We start from the raw sequence: 14,665 nt of genomic DNA, 5'->3' as shown, positions 1-14,665 counted from the left end.
TGTCTGAGGAATCCCAGCTCTCCTCCAGGCACCACATATGAGCTCCAGAGAGGCCTAGGTTGTTTTTGGGGCTGTACAGCTTCCATGCAGTTGTGTGATGGCTGCACCTGCAAGGGATCACAGTTGGATAATAATAAATCCCCCGTTTTGAAGGCGATGCCTGATGTGTTACACTGCTCTTCTCCTCTGCTCTCACTGCTGAATCTGGCAAAACGCTTCCCTGGAGGTGGATCTGGTGGGCTGGGCAGGTAGGGCTGAACCCAACCTCTGAGCACATCGCTGTCTGCTGCCAAAGAACCTCTCTGGGTTTCAGTTTTGGTGCTGCTGAGGAACAAATGTGAGTTATGTGTGGGTGAAACACCCGCTGAATGCAGGCAGTGGGGGTGGAGGGTTTGTGTCCCTTTGGAATGAGACTTGAAAGTGGCCGAGTTCCCATGGCTTCATTAGTTGGAAAGCAGTGGGAAGGACAGAGCAGCATGGGGAGGGCTGTGAGCAAACCTGATGGCACTCCAGCATCCCTTGGAGGTGTGTGCAGAGCCCGAGATGTGGCTGCTGTGCTGGAGATGCCATCACTGTGCAGGCAGCAGGTGGGAGCTGTGTGCCAGTGACTGAGATGTTCAGATGTTCACCTTCTCACCTCCCGGATCAGGCAGGGCTGATGTAAGTACCTGGGATGCTGCAGCCCTCCTTGCCCTTCCCGAAGCACAGCAAGTGGCCCCATGAGCCATGGTGCTTTGGGGAGAGCTGCATGGTGCCTTCTTTGCCACTGAGTTCCTTTTGTGGTCTTCAGTGCTGATTTGGGCTCATAGGGGTGCGTGGTTTTGTGTCTGGTGTTTCCCTGCTGTGCTTTGCAAAGGGTTTGCCTTTGGGCTGAGCCCGTGGCAGAGGCTCAGGAAGGCTGGGGTGATGTCCTGAAAGGAGGAAATGGATCCATTTGTTCACCAAGGCCTTTAGGAGCAGCTCTGGTTTCAGTTCCATGTGCAGCTGTAAAGTGTTGGCACGGATGGTGCCAAAATCACTTAGAAATGAGAATTGCAAACTCAATTGTCCAAACCAGAGCAAAACCTGCTGGGGTAAAGCAGAGCTTTGGGGTCCGTTTGGTGCTGCCTTGTGAGCCTGCACATGAGAGGGAATGGCATCCATCCCGTGGGGGTCTGCAGGGACGCATTGCTGCTCCATAAGGGAGTTAGGCAGTGTGAAGTGCTCCTTTCCAGGGCTGGGAGAATCCGCGTGCCCCACAGCTGTGCCAGGAAGGTGCAGTTGTCCCCAGGCTGGTTGATGGATGGTGCCTCATTCGGTGATAACAGCCCAGCTGGGAAATGCCCACCGACCCCCAGGTTGGATTCCCCACTGCCCTGAAGGCATTTTCCTTCTGCATTTCTGCTGTCAAAGCTGAATGTTCAGTGCTTGCACTGGAGAATGGGGGTCCTGGGAAAGGTTGTTACCATTCTCTTCCTGCACACTGCTTGGAAACCCACACGAGGTGATCACAGCATGGTGGGATGAAGGAGCAATACCTGAGGTTGGTCCCTGCCTGCAGCAGCCCGGGCTGTGCTGCTCGGGGGGGGGCAGCCCTTTATTGCCCCTCAGCCATGAGGTATCGTGGTAAAAACATCCCACATTGCAGCAGTCTGGGGCTCTGATTTATCCATCAGTGCCTGAAAGCAGCCAGCAGCCTTCCCTGGGAGCTGAGGGTTTCTTTCCGAATCGAGGGAGCAGAGAGATTTATTTGAGAAGCAGTTTAATGGTTGGACACTGCATCCCCAAACCTCCTCCCTCTGGGTCTGCCTGCCCTGGGCTGTGTATTGGGGCCGTCCCCCGGGGTGTCCCAGCGAGGTGCTGAGGGGGATCTTCGTGCCTTTGTGTTGCAAATCTCTGCAGGAAATTGATGTGGGAAGGAGCTGAGGCCGCTGCTCCTCGGGGGATCCCCGCCTGCTTAGGTAAGCACAGCTGCCTGCTGCCCCATCCCACTGCCCTGCAGTGATGCCCTGCAGCTCCTGGGCTGATTTTGGGGATAACAGCTGTGCAGATTGAGGGCAGCACGCTCTGCTTTGGCTGCATCCAGCCGTGCAGTGAAGTGGGCTGAAGAATAACTCGATGGAGACGACAGTGCCCCACAGCAGCAGATGCAGTCGGGGAGGAGATGCTGAGAGATGCTGCCCTGACATCAGAGCTGCTCTGTGCCTGTGGGGTGGGATGGGGACAAGAGAGGGATGCTCCACTGGTTGGAGGCTGAGGGAGGGAAAAGGGGAGTGCAGGTCAACCCCCCAAAGACAGAAATCCCAGCTCTGTATGGGCACTGAGCTCCATTGAGAGGAAGGGACAGACAGCCCTTGGGTGATGAAAGCAGAGCTGGGGCACAGGGGATGTACAGAAATGGCTGCTCCAGGCAGGGGTGGCCATCTGGCAGTGCAGGGGTGGGGGGTCTGCAGGTGGGGCCACCGTGAGACCCCCGCCAGACTGTCTGTGCTGTATGTAAATGGCAGAAGGTGACTTTTATCAATGGGAGCCGCTGGTTTAAGCAGGGCTCGTTAGAAATGAACCCTCTGCAAAATGTTTGGCAGTTTGTAAGGTAAACATTGCAGGCAATTGGCAGCTCTGCCAAAACGTCCCGGGATGCTGCCCTGCACGTGTGGCGTCTGGCACTGCAAGGCCAGCTGCTCTGTGCACAGCATGGGCAGAATTGGGGTAGGAGGGGGAGTAGGGGGAGGTGGGCACCTTGGGGTGGGGTGGGGAGCAGCCCCAGTCCTACGGGATGTGCTGCTGCTGGCGGGCAGGGAAGGGGAAGGAAAGGATGTGGAGGATGTGAAGAGTTTCCTCTGCCAATTAACTCAAGCCTGTCGTTGCCTCTTTGTGTATTCTGGATAATTAATGGCCCTTTCACCATCAGAATGTGGGGTTGGGGTAAATGACAGATGCCAGCTGGCCATGCAGCTCTGGGTGCACTGCATTAACATGAACATGACTGCCTTCACCGGCCGGTTTCGCTCTGCCGGGGAGGAGGGGGGGGAGCACATGCAAGGGATGGGCTCTCATCCCATCACACCGACCCACAGCCACGAGAGCGTGGGGACAGGAGGGGATGCGGCCCGGTCCAGCCTGGCTGTGGTGCTCTGGTCCCATGACTGCTGTCATTAAAATCCGGTCAGTTTCCTTGGGAGAGCAAAGGCAGTCGGGGCAGCCGCGCCGAGGGTCGCAGCCGGACCCGCGTCCCCCCAAAGCGCTGCTGCCAGCCCTCCCCTCCCCTCCCGTTGTGTACTGGGGCTAATTGGTGCAGGGTGCCCATCTTTGCACCTTGTTAGCACGGCAATTAGCTCTCTTTACCCTCCTGATCGCCCATGTGCATATTTGACTCCAATCCATCTTTCCAGCGAGTTATAAATGCGGCGCTGGGTTTTGCAGAGGGGAGTGAAGCCGGGGCCGGGACAGCGGAGCCATGCTGGGCGCCGTGCTGCTGCTGCTGGCCTTGGCACGGCCGGCATCCACGGAAAGCCGCAGGGCTGAGGCTCTCAAAAAGCTGCTGGAAGTTTTTGGCATGGAGGACCCCCCGCCCCCCCCGGCCCACGTCAAACAGCCGCCGCAGTTCATGGTGGATCTGTTCAACGCGGTTGCCAACGCCGACGGCGTCACCAAAAACCCCGACGTCCTGGAGGGCAACACGGTGCGCAGCTTCCTGGATAGAAGTAAGGGGTGGGGGTCCCTGCCGTGCTGGGGTTGCGGGTGAGGGGTTGTGGGACGGGGCTGTTTGGTTTCACTTCCCGGTCTGTCCCTCCCCGCAGCTCAAGGTGAGAAGATGAGGTTCCTCTTTGTCCTCTCCAGCGTGGCCAAGAATGAGAAGATCCTGACGGCGGAGCTGCACCTCTTCCGTCTGTGGCCGAGAGCCGCCGAGGGGCCCAGGAGGCATCACTTCTGCCAGGTGAGGGGGGGGAGCCCAAAAGGACCATTTCTGCCAGGTGAGGGGGGATGGGGTGCGGATGGGGGCAGGGATGTGCCCAGCTGTGCCCAGCAGCGATGCCGCCGCTGCTTTCTCCTGTCTCCATCCTTTCCCCCCCGAATACCCACTCCTCCCCCCCCCCCCGGCAATGGCTGCTCACCTCCCTTTGCCTCCATCCCCAGGTCAGCGTGTACCAAATTCTGGATAAGACTGAGCCAGACTCCCCCAAAGGACAGAAGCTGCTGGCAAGCAGGCTGCTCTCACTGCAGGGCTCGGGCTGGGAGGTCTTTGCCATCACGCAGGCTGTGAGTGCTCTTACACGGGGTCTATGGGTGGCACAGAGGGAAAAAGTGGTCATTTTGTATCCAAGAGCCTTTTAAACCCATTTCACCCCATTCTGGGCCAGCAGTGCCCGCCCAAGGTGGGGTGTGCAGCCTGTGGGGAGGGGTGGGAGTGTGGGTGGGCGCTCCATTGTGGTGCCACTACTGCTGCTGTCCCACCGCCCACCCTGCCACATTCTGGGGACATGGGGACACTGCCACAGCCCTGTCCCGTGGTGATGACGCTGTTTGCTTCCCCAGGTTCGGGATTGGACCCAAGACGAGAGTAGCAACCGAGGTTTGCTGGTGACAGTCCACGGCCTGGGTGGGAGCACACTCGAAGCCCCCGCTGTACAGTTTGCATCCAGCGGGGACCACCATGAGAGCAAGAAGCCCATGCTGGTCCTGTTCACAGATGATGGGCGCCGAGGAGCATCCCTGCCCATGGCCGGAGTCCCAGGTGGGTGCCACACAGCACGGGGCCGTGCCCAGGTCTGTGCATGCAGGCTGCAGCGCTGGCTCGGCCTGAACGCAGCCGTGCTCAGAGCTGTGGCCATGCTGATGTCCCCCGTGGGGCTGCAGAGCTGTCACCTCCTGGTGGCTCTGCACTGACTGCACAGAGGGGTGGCCAGCACCGCCGCTCCGCTTTCTCCCTCCTTTCAGGCTCGTGCAATCACTGATGGAATCATTTCCTTATTTCTGACAGCCTCACAGCCTCGGGATTTCCCTGCCAAGCTGACCGGCCCGCGCAGCACACGCTCTCTGGACCGCCTGCAGCCGTGCCAGAGGCACCCCCTGTCTGTGGACTTTGAGGAGATCGGCTGGTCTGGGTGGATCATCTCCCCCCGGGGTTACAACGCCTACCACTGCAGAGGCTCCTGCCCCTTCCCCCTGGGTGAGAACATGAGGCCGACCAACCATGCCACCGTGCAGTCCATCATCAACGCCCTGAAGCTGAGCGAGGGCGTCAGCAGCCCCTGCTGCGTGCCTGACAAGCTCTACTCCATCAACCTCCTTTACTTTGATGACGATGAGAACGTGGTCCTCAAGCAGTACGATGACATGGTGGCCGGGAGCTGCGGCTGTCACTGATGCAGAGATTCCCCCCCACTATTGCAGAGCAGCTCTGCAGGGTCTCTCTTCGGCACCGCTGTGGGTTTCTGCAGGAGAGCAAAGCAAAGGGGTGCACGGCTGTGCTCAGGGTGACCCCGTTGGTGCTGGGAAGGCTCAGGGTTGGACTCGGGGCTGATTCTGTGCGGGGCGTGCGGGTTTTCCCACCTGTAGTGGCTGTACCATATGTATATAGTGAGAGCACTAATATATGACTGAAATCAGTGTCCTGTAAATGTCTGTACATTGCTGCGTTTTGTAAAGTGAACTCAGAGGAACTATTAAACGTGCTGTTCTCAGCGGGGCTCCCTTTGTGACAAAGCTGCCCATGGGGTGGGTGATGGATGCAGTGTTTGCTGCTGCTCTGGCCGTGCTCTCCAAGCAGCACAAAGGGGGGTGAGTGCATGATCCCATACCTGTGCCATGCTTTGGGAGAACAGCAAAGCTCCTGCTTGGACACAGCAGGAGCTGCTGAACAGTGGGAATATTGAACTCCCTGCTGTCACCATGCTTGCTGCACTGTGCCAATAACCCGAGACAAAGCACGGTTTGGGGCTGATTTATTAAACCCTGCTGCTGGGGCTGCTGCCCTGCTCAGCACCCCACGTGCCTGGGGTCGGGGCAGCAGCACTGCGACAGCTTCTGCAGGACGCGCTGCTTCAGACGGAGCCGCCTGGAGAGCTTCAGGGAGAGGCTGCTCTCGTTCTCGTGCGCCTTCAGCTTGGCGTAGTAGTCCGAAAACTTGTTGTAGAGGATGGAGATGGGCATGCCATTGAGGATGATGCCAAAGGAGATGCAGCCAAACGCCACAATCCGGCCGAGCACCGTGTCGGGCACTGTGTCCCCATAGCCCACGGTGGAGAGGCTGACCTGGGGGGGAATCACAGAATCACAGAATGGCCTGGGTTGCAAAGGAGCACAATGCTCATCCAGTCCCAACCCCCTGCTGTGTGCAGGTCGCCAACCAGCAGCCCAGGCTGCCCAGAGCCACATCCAGCCTGGCCTCGAATGCCTGCAGGGATGGGGCATCCACAGCCTCCTTGGGCAACCAGTTCCAGTGCCTCACCACCCTCTGGCTGAAAAACTTCCTCCTAATATCCAACCTAAACCTCCCCTGTCTCAGTTTGAAGCCATTCCCCCTTGTCCTATCACTGTCCACCCTCATAAACAGCCGTTCTCCCTCCTGTTTATATGCTCCCTTCAGGAATTGCAAGGCCACAATGAGATTTCCCTGGAGCCTTCTCCTCTCCAAGCTAACCAAGCCCACTTCCCTCAACCCTTCTCCACAGGAGAGGTACTCCAGCCCTCTCACCATCTTAGTGGTCCTCCTTGAAGAAGGAATGGAGAAGATGAAGCGCTGTGTGTGTGACATTGCTGCTGCCCCACGAGCTGCTCTGCAGGCTGAGCTGCTGCCCCTGCACATCCATCACTACGCACACTGCAGCCCCAGTATGGGGCGATGCACCGGCACAGCAAAGCCAAGCAGGCTGGAGGTGCTGCAGCCCAGGGCTTGGGCAGGAGATGAGGTTTGAGCGTGGGCTTGCTTGGGAAAAAGAGCACATGGAGGTGGGACGAGGGAAGGGTTGGCATCCTCAGCTCTGCTCCTCGCTGCCTCCACCCCATCCCACAGCCACACTGCAGCCCTCTGCCCGCTCCTTACCGCTGCCCACCACCACGCATAGGGGATGCTGGTGAAGTTGGTGCCCGGCACGTCGTGCTCCACCGAGTGCATGAGAGCAGAGAAAGTGAAGACCCCCATGGCGATGAAGAGGAAGAGGCAGCAGACCTGCTGGTAGCACTGCCTCATGGTGAAGCCGAAGGCGCGGAGCCCCGTGGAGTGCCGTGCCAGCTTGAGGATGCGGAAGATCCGCATCAGCTTGATGAGTTTGAGCACTTTGCCCAGCTTGCTCACGTTCTCCACTTTGTGCAGCTCCTCGTGGTACAGCGTCTCTCCTTCGTCCAGGTTTTCAAAGAGGATCTGGATGTAGAAGGGCAGGATGGCCACCAGGTCGATGGCGTTGAGCGCTGCCCGCAGGAAGTTCTTGAAGCTGGAGGAGGAGATGAGCCGCATGAGGTACTCGGAGGTGAAGAAGATGGCGCAGATCATCTCCATCTGCTCCATCCACTTCTTCCCCGTCTTGTGCTTCATCTCCTCCACCGTGCTCAGCGTCATGCCCACGATGGAGATGAGCACAAAGAAGCTGGACATGACAGCGATGATCTTGGCCGGGACGGATGAGTACGGGTTCTCAATGAGGTTCCAGATGGCCCTGCGGAACTTCCCCAAGCATTTGCCCTCAAACTGCTCTGCTGAGTCCGTGGGCTCCAGCTCTGCCTCCAGCTCCTTCTGGATCTTCAGGTACTCGCTGAGCTCGTCCTGCTTCTCCTCAAACAGGATCCGGCAGCAGCGCTGGGAGTGCTTCAGGTGGATCCCCCAGTACTCGATTTCCTCCACGAAGTTGCTGGGGCACATCTCATCCATTATCCACAGCACCCCGCTGCAGTAGAAGTGGAAGATGTAGTGGAAGATGGAAGGGTCTCTGTCAAAGAAGTACTCGTTCTTCTGCACGGAGTAGTCATCACACAGCTTCAGCTTCTTCGTAGGGTCGGTGCAGGTGGCCAGCTTCCCCAGCCTGGTGACGGGATACCGGGCCACCACCCTGCAGGCGATGTGGAACAGCTTGCCACCCACATTAATGTTGAGGAAGTACTTGTTCCTCCTAACGGGGACCTTGCTCTCCTCCTGGCTCCGGTCTGCCACGTTCTGCATGGAGCTCCATTGCTTCACCAGGCTGTCCTGTGCAAACGGGATGTGCAGCTCCTCCTCCTCGGGCGTTCGGCCGCCCCGCCGTGCCCCAGGCTTCAGGCTGGCACACAGACTCGCACGTCTCCTCCCCAGCTGCCCCATTGCTATCCCAGCTATGGGATGTGGGATGGCAGCTTCATGGCCGTGCTGCCCCACACACCGACTGCTGGGACGCTGCCCCGAGCTGCTGCCCACGGGCCCTGGCTGTGTGGAGGCACCTGCTGGGTTCCCAAAGCTGATTGCTGAGCAGATTGCGCTGCAGGAGCTGCAGGCAGCTGAGCGCCCGCTCCTTAAGACACTAATGAGATTGGAGCACTAACCCTTTATATAAGGAACTAATTCCAGCCCTGCACTTTTCCCTTATTCTGGTTTTATTAGCTGTGTGTGCTTGGTGCACGTTACAGCATTTCCCAGCAGGGCACCCCTGGTGCTGGAGGCGTGAGGTCGGCACCAGCTTTGTAAATCCACAGCAGATGCAGCTCTTGGCCCCAGCTGTAGGTTAAGCAGGTGAGCACTAATGCAGCTGCCCCTGTCCCATCTCTGCCACCACCCAGAGGAGGGAAGCGCTCAGCACCTCCCAGCTCAGCCCTCAGAACCCCATGGCAGCACAGCACAAAGCTGCCACGAGGCTGAAAAGCAGCTCCTCAACAATCGAAGCCGCTGAGCCCAGAGATCAGAACAACAGAAACGTTTCTGGCACGGAACAGAGGAAGGGAAATCACTGTCACAGATGCATTCCAAGCCTTTGTCCGAAACCCGTAAACACGGGCTTGCTTTCAAGCCTGAAGCACTCAGGGGTCGGAAAGCAAAGCCTATGTAAGCCTGCAGTGGGAAGAAGCTGCTCCCCCCACGTTCACACTCCAGCCTCACTGCTGACCACAGAGCCCAGCAGAGCAGGGCAGCACAGCTCAGCTCAGCAGCTCAAGCTAAGAGGATGATCCAGGACAGGCTCCTGACAGCTGACCTCTGCCATATGGCCCTGACACCACCAGCAGCCCTCACTCAGTCCTGCTGGGACACCTGAAGCACCCCCTGCTCTGCCAGGCACCCCACGCCTTTCATTTGCTCTAAAGAAGAAGATGCTCAGGCAGTTTTTTCCTCCACCTTATTCTCAGGCTGAGCTCCATTTGTTGTCTAATCAGCTGCAGCAGCCCAGTGTAAGTGCCAGCTGCACACCTCACACCCAGTGCTCCATTCACCTTGCTCCCATATTTCACTTTCCCCAGCACAGCCACTGTGCACTGCAGTTACAGAATCATAGAATGGCCTGGGCTGCAAAGGCCCACAATGCTCATCCAGTTCCAACCCCCTGCTGTGTGCAGGTCACCAACCAGCAGCCCAGGCTGCCCAGAGCCACATCCAGCCTGGCCTTGAATGCCTGCAGGGATGGGGCATCCACAGCCTCCTTGGGCAACCTGTTCCAGTGCCTCACCACCCTCTGGCTGAAAAACTTCCTCCTAATCTCCAACCTAAACCTCCCCTTTGGTCCAGCTCAGACCCAGCTCCTGCTGTCCCCATCTGCCCACAGAGACAAAAGAAATGCAAAAACCAGGCAAATTCAGAAGTCATTCCAGCTTCCCATTCTTTATTCTCCCATATCATTCCCCAACAGCTACCTCTATGTGTCCCTGTGGGAACAGAGGCAAGGTCATGCATACAACCTCCTGGTGCAACAGTGATGCTGCAATGTGCCCAGCTGCTCCCATGGGTTACAGCTGCACACTTACAAGCTACACAAGAGCAGAACGCTCTGCTCTGAGACTGATGGGCAGCTTCTGCTCTGCCCAGCAGCACAGAGCAGCTCTGCATCTTCTGAGCCCTTGGCAAGGAGCACACGGAACAGAGGTCAGCACTGAATTAGAGGCACAGGTCAATAATCTCCTGCCCTGCTTTCAGCTGGGACAGGGTGGGTGTTCTCAGTGTCTGGTATGATGCTGTGTTTTGGCTTTGGGGAATAAAGAACACTGCTAACATGCCGTGCTTCAGCTGAGCATCGGCCAGCAGGTGCTGAGCAACTCATTCTGCATCATTTGTTTTGTAAATATATATATATATATTATTATAATTACTTTTTTTTTTCTTTCCCTGCTGGGAAGGAAGGGCTGCGTGGTGCTGAGCTGCTGTTGGGTCACACAACACAACTCCAACACTGTCAGTTACACAAAGAGCACAGCACAGAGCCATGCAGAAACAAGCACAAAGCAGAGCTCACAAAGCAGAGCTCACAGCATCTGACCCAAGGAACTCGTTATTTCAAGCTGAAAGCAAGACAGCAAACACTCAAAACCTCCAGCAAAAGGAGGCTCATGGAGTGCACATCTGATGGGTGTGGGTTCAGTGAGCTCTGCTGAGAGGGGTGGTAGAACAGCACCTGGCACTGCACCTTCATGGAGAATTAAACCTACAGGTTGAAGGCCACAGTGATGAGAAGCAGCATTAATAGTCCTGGCAGGCAAAAAGAGTGAGGGAATTTCTGTCATCTTTAGGAGGGGTGATTTCACAGTATTGGGGAAGGTCCTGTCCTATTTCGAGTCCCATAGTGCTACCATCTAAGACTAATTTCCAATGGCAGATCTGAGTGTAACAGCAAATCAGGGTCATGTCCAAACTCAGCCAGCTTCCATGGTGAGCAGCAGGGAGAGCAGGTCAGTCCCATCTCACCACCTCACAGTGAAAGATCCCTGTTACAGGAAACAAAAACACGTGGTTGTTGGCAGTCCTTTTGCCACGAAATCCAGTTTTGTTCAGTTTGTAAGTTTGGGAAATCAACCCACACCAGAAATCTGTCCTAGCAGATGTCCTAGCAGAGTGCTCAGAGCCCTCAGCAGCAAAGGAGGGACAAAAGAGTACTGAAAGAAGGCAGCACCTTCTCACAGCAGGTCATGCAGGGATCCCTGCAGCCAAAGAAGAGCTCTCATGTCTGGTAGTGAGGAAGGAAGGGGAGAGCTCTGCTGCTTCAGGGCAAACTGAAACGACAGGTGTGTGGCTGAGCAGCAGCAGGAGAGTGGGAAAAGCTACCCAGGGGGAAAGCTCTAGTGCTAGAAACAGGGCAGGAAGCTCTGCTCTGCTCCCTCACGTGGGGGGCAAAGAACTTACCTGTCAGGAGAACAAGTCTGCCTGGCTCTTGTCAGGCACCAACTGCTCCCTGGATGCATTTTCGAGACTGAAGATGTCAGACCTGCTTTTTGCTTTGGATTTCCCCCATGCAGCGATACCACCCACAGCTACCAGGCAGCTCAGGAGCACTAAAGAGAAGAGTGCATAAGCAGAGTACTACTCACTGTGCCTGGCCTGGATATCTGCACCAGGCACTGCTGCTCGACAGTATTAATGAGAGATCAGCCTGAAGAATGGACAAAGAGCATGGAAGTGTTAGTGCCAGACTGCATGGAGCGGGATGCCTTAGGGGAGGATCTCTGAGGTTCTGACATTCCCTCAGGCTAATCAAGGTGAAAAACTGCCAAACAATGGGATAAATTTTGATTACACTATAACACCAAGCACAAAATGCAGATATAATTTCATAGAATCATGGAATGGCCTGGGTTGCAAAGGCCCACAGTGCTCATCCAGTTCCAACCCCTATGTGCAGGGTCACCAGCCACCAGACCAGGTTGCCCAGAACCACATCCAGCCTGGCCCTGAATGCCTCCAGGGATGAAAATATTTATGTATCTATACATTATTGGTGATTAGGTGTGATGATATGCACTGCGTTACAACCTAATTTAGCTTGAAAAGTGAGAGGAGAGAAAAGAGATTGGATTGGAGCAGGGAAAGAAAATCCAGATCATCACCCTCAGCTCCAGTATAGTTTCCAACCCAGTAATATTTGTGTGGTGGGTGCACACCGGTCCATTGAGTCACAGTCCTTACATTTAATGCCAAAAGGTGCATTTCACATACATAGGAGTGGTTTACAAGTGAGGGGGGAATAGGTGGGACTTGCATTTGTGCATATGCAGAAGGGTAGCATCGCTCCTTCCTCCAGCTGAGACAGGGGACACAGAGACCCAGCCTCACACTGGTCACGGAGGCACCTCTTGCAGTGGGGAATCCTGCCCATATTTGTGCTCTGAGTCTCACATACCTGCAACGATCAGCATCCACATGCGGCCGTGATTCCTGGATGGCAGAGCATGCCCAGGTGCAGGGACAGCTGAAGCCTCTGAGATGGAAAAAAGCAAAAAGTCCAGCAGGCTCCCAGCACCGCGCACAGCAGCCTCCAGCCCAAACCCAAACAGGTGCCCAGCTCACTCAGGAGTGCAGCAGGACTGCATCAACCGAAGCAAAGCCTTATCTGCTGTTACTATTATTAGCCCACACCAGCAGTTGGGAGCTGGGAAACTTTCCTCACCTCTCATAGATTGGGAGGACTGTTAGGGTAGGAGGAGACAAAGTCAATAAGTAAACCAAGCAAGCAGGAAAGCTTGATTAAAAGTTGATCCTGAAGCAAGGATGCTGCACCCATTCTGCCCATAGAGCCAGGGAGCACAGAGCCCGAGGACAAGTTCTTTCCTATAAGAGTGGTGAGGTGCTGGAACAGCTGCCCAGAGAGGCTGTGGATGCCCCGTCCATCCCTGGAGGTGTTCAAGGCCAGGTTGGATGGGGCCCTGGGCAGCCTGGGCTGCTCTGAAATGTGGAGGTTGGTGGCCCTGCGTGTGGCAGGGGGTTGGAGCTTCGTGATCCTTGATGTCCCTTCCAACCCAAACCATTCTGTGATCTGTGCCAAGGGCAGCCAGCGCAGCAGGCAGGGAAGCAGACACTTGAAAGCTCTTCCTGAGGAAGCCCTGCGGTGCCTGAATGCTGCACAGGAGGTGGGGCTGCTCAGCATTTCCTCTGCTCAGATGGGCGAGCGCAGCCCAGGGCGAGGTGTGATGCATGAGGCTGTTTCGGAGGGGCCGAAAACCACACGGAGGGAGGGCTCTGCCAGTCAGCCGCAGCTCTTATCTTTATAACAACACTGCAAAGCTGTTCCACTGCACCCTGGGCTTTATGGCAGCTGGGTGGCATTGCTGGGAGGAGATACTGAACCGCAGGAAGGGACTGCTGGAGGTGCCCCAGCCACGGCAGCCCCTCGCAGCAGGTGCACAGCAAAGCATCCTGGAGGGATCCCCGTAGAAGCAGACCGCCCCGCCGCTCCGGGCAGCTCGTGCCGGGTCTCCGCATCTCTCAGCACGACGTTCTGCTCCCCGTTCATATGGAAATGCCCAGGCTGCACCGTGAGCCCGGTGTCCCGCCCCACCGCCCCGTCCTGCTGACCCCGCACCGCAGGTATTGAGCAAAGGAGCTCCCAGCCCACTCCCCCCTTTCCCCAGAGAACAAGGCCAGCCCCCCCAGAATGGCCCGGCCGTACCCGTACCGCCGGCGGTGGGCAGCGCGGTGCTCCCGTTCGTTCCGCAGCCCCATTCGTCCCGTCCATCATCGCAGTCGGGATGACCGTCGCAGAGCCATTCCAGGGGGTAGCAGTCGGTTTGGGGATCGTGCAGCTCCGAACAGTGGAACTGCTCGGGTGGGCAGCGAGCCAGGGAACCTGCGGGGCGGGGCGGGGCGAGCGGAGAGGAACGCCGTAAATTGGGGAACCCCGCAATTTGGGGAACCCCGCAATTTGGGGAACCCCGCCAGCCGTTCCCGGGGCGCGCGTGAGCCGCGCACAGCGCCGGCCAATGAGAGCGAGCGAGCCGCGGGCGGCGTCGGCCAATGAGAGCGAAGGGCGTGCGCGGGGATCCAATGAGGAGAGAGGACGGAGGGAGACGCGGCCGCCTGCACTCACCGTTGCCGGACGCAGAGCCGGGCAGCAGGCGGACCGCGCGCAGCAGCACGACCAGCACCGCCTGCAGCCGCGCCATGCCGGCCCCCAGCCCGCCGCCGCGTGGCTATAAAGCGGGCCGCGGGAGGGCAGGGCGCATGCGCAATGCTCCGCCCCTCGGCCAATAGACGACCTCGAGCTGGCGCGCGACCTTCAGGAAGCCCCGCCCCCACGGCGAGGCCCCGCCCCCCCGCGGACATCGCGGCCCCGTGTCGCGTGCGTGGGCTCGGCGGCTCCCGGGATGGGCGGTGAGGATCTGCCGAACCTCACGGGGTTCTGCCGGACGCACTGCTGGGATGGGCGGCGTCCCGGCCGTCGGGCACGTCTCACTGTCAGCGCCATCGATGGAGATACTAAACAGCATTGGCCCCGCTACTCATAGAACGGCCTGGGTTGGAAAGGACCACAGCGATCGTCTGGTTTCACCCCCTGCCACATGTAGGGTCACCAAATACATCAAAGCCCAGCCCAAGGAACCCACAAAAAATCAATGCCCCCAAATAATTGTGAACAAGTTTTCAAAGGGAGCATGTGGCAGTTGTATCAGTGAGGCTGAGGTAGCTCATCAGTCCCACTCTGATGAGATGCTGGCACAAGGTTTGAGTTAACGCCTTTACCCCTGAGAACGTGGCATCTTGAGGCTGCTATCCTGAGTTAAAGCTAGCATTAGGAGGCATTAATTGGTA

At 57.3% G+C, this 14,665-nt stretch overlaps 3 protein-coding genes across 5 annotated transcripts; 1 reads left to right on the top strand and 2 right to left on the bottom strand.

Moving 5' to 3' along the window:
• Positions 1-282: 282 nt before the first annotated feature.
• LOC116236101 (bone morphogenetic protein 2-like) lies at positions 283-5,603 on the top strand. The gene is made up of 6 exons (XM_031604607.2): positions 283-1,940; positions 3,057-3,683; positions 3,780-3,916; positions 4,117-4,239; positions 4,516-4,714; positions 4,961-5,603. The coding sequence occupies exons 2-6, from the start codon at positions 3,437-3,439 to the stop codon at positions 5,344-5,346; spliced, it is 1,092 nt and encodes a 363-aa protein (XP_031460467.1). The 5' UTR covers positions 283-1,940; positions 3,057-3,436; the 3' UTR covers positions 5,347-5,603.
• A 7-nt stretch (positions 5,604-5,610) lies between these two features.
• Positions 5,611-9,608, bottom strand: LOC116236102 (potassium voltage-gated channel subfamily V member 2-like). The gene is made up of 2 exons (XM_031604608.2): positions 7,025-9,608; positions 5,611-6,234 (listed from the first exon to the last, which is right to left on the bottom strand). Exons 1-2 carry the CDS (start codon positions 8,270-8,272, stop codon positions 5,959-5,961), a joined length of 1,524 nt encoding a protein of 507 aa, XP_031460468.1. The 5' UTR covers positions 8,273-9,608; the 3' UTR covers positions 5,611-5,958.
• A 119-nt stretch (positions 9,609-9,727) lies between these two features.
• CD320 (CD320 molecule) lies at positions 9,728-14,137 on the bottom strand. Of its 3 annotated transcripts, none has more exons than XM_090126163.1 (5): positions 13,944-14,137; positions 13,533-13,703; positions 12,261-12,338; positions 11,267-11,415; positions 9,728-10,851 (listed from the first exon to the last, which is right to left on the bottom strand). In XM_090126163.1, exons 1-4 carry the CDS (start codon positions 14,017-14,019, stop codon positions 11,270-11,272), a joined length of 471 nt encoding a protein of 156 aa, XP_089982289.1. In that variant the 5' UTR covers positions 14,020-14,137; the 3' UTR covers positions 9,728-10,851; positions 11,267-11,269. The 3 variants fall into 3 exon arrangements, with proteins under 3 accessions (XP_089982289.1, XP_031460608.2, XP_031460610.1); XM_031604748.2 differs by having other exon boundaries at positions 13,527-13,703; positions 13,944-14,101; XM_031604750.2 differs by lacking the exon at positions 11,267-11,415 and having other exon boundaries at positions 13,527-13,703; positions 13,944-14,101.
• Between the last annotated feature and the right edge of the window lie 528 nt (positions 14,138-14,665).

This window comes from Phasianus colchicus, chromosome 28 (assembly GCF_987193195.1).
Source record: "Phasianus colchicus chromosome 28, bPhaCol1.hap1.1, whole genome shotgun sequence".
Lineage (NCBI taxonomy): Eukaryota > Metazoa > Chordata > Aves > Galliformes > Phasianidae > Phasianus > Phasianus colchicus.
This window is presented reverse-complemented; position numbering and strand designations above follow the sequence as displayed.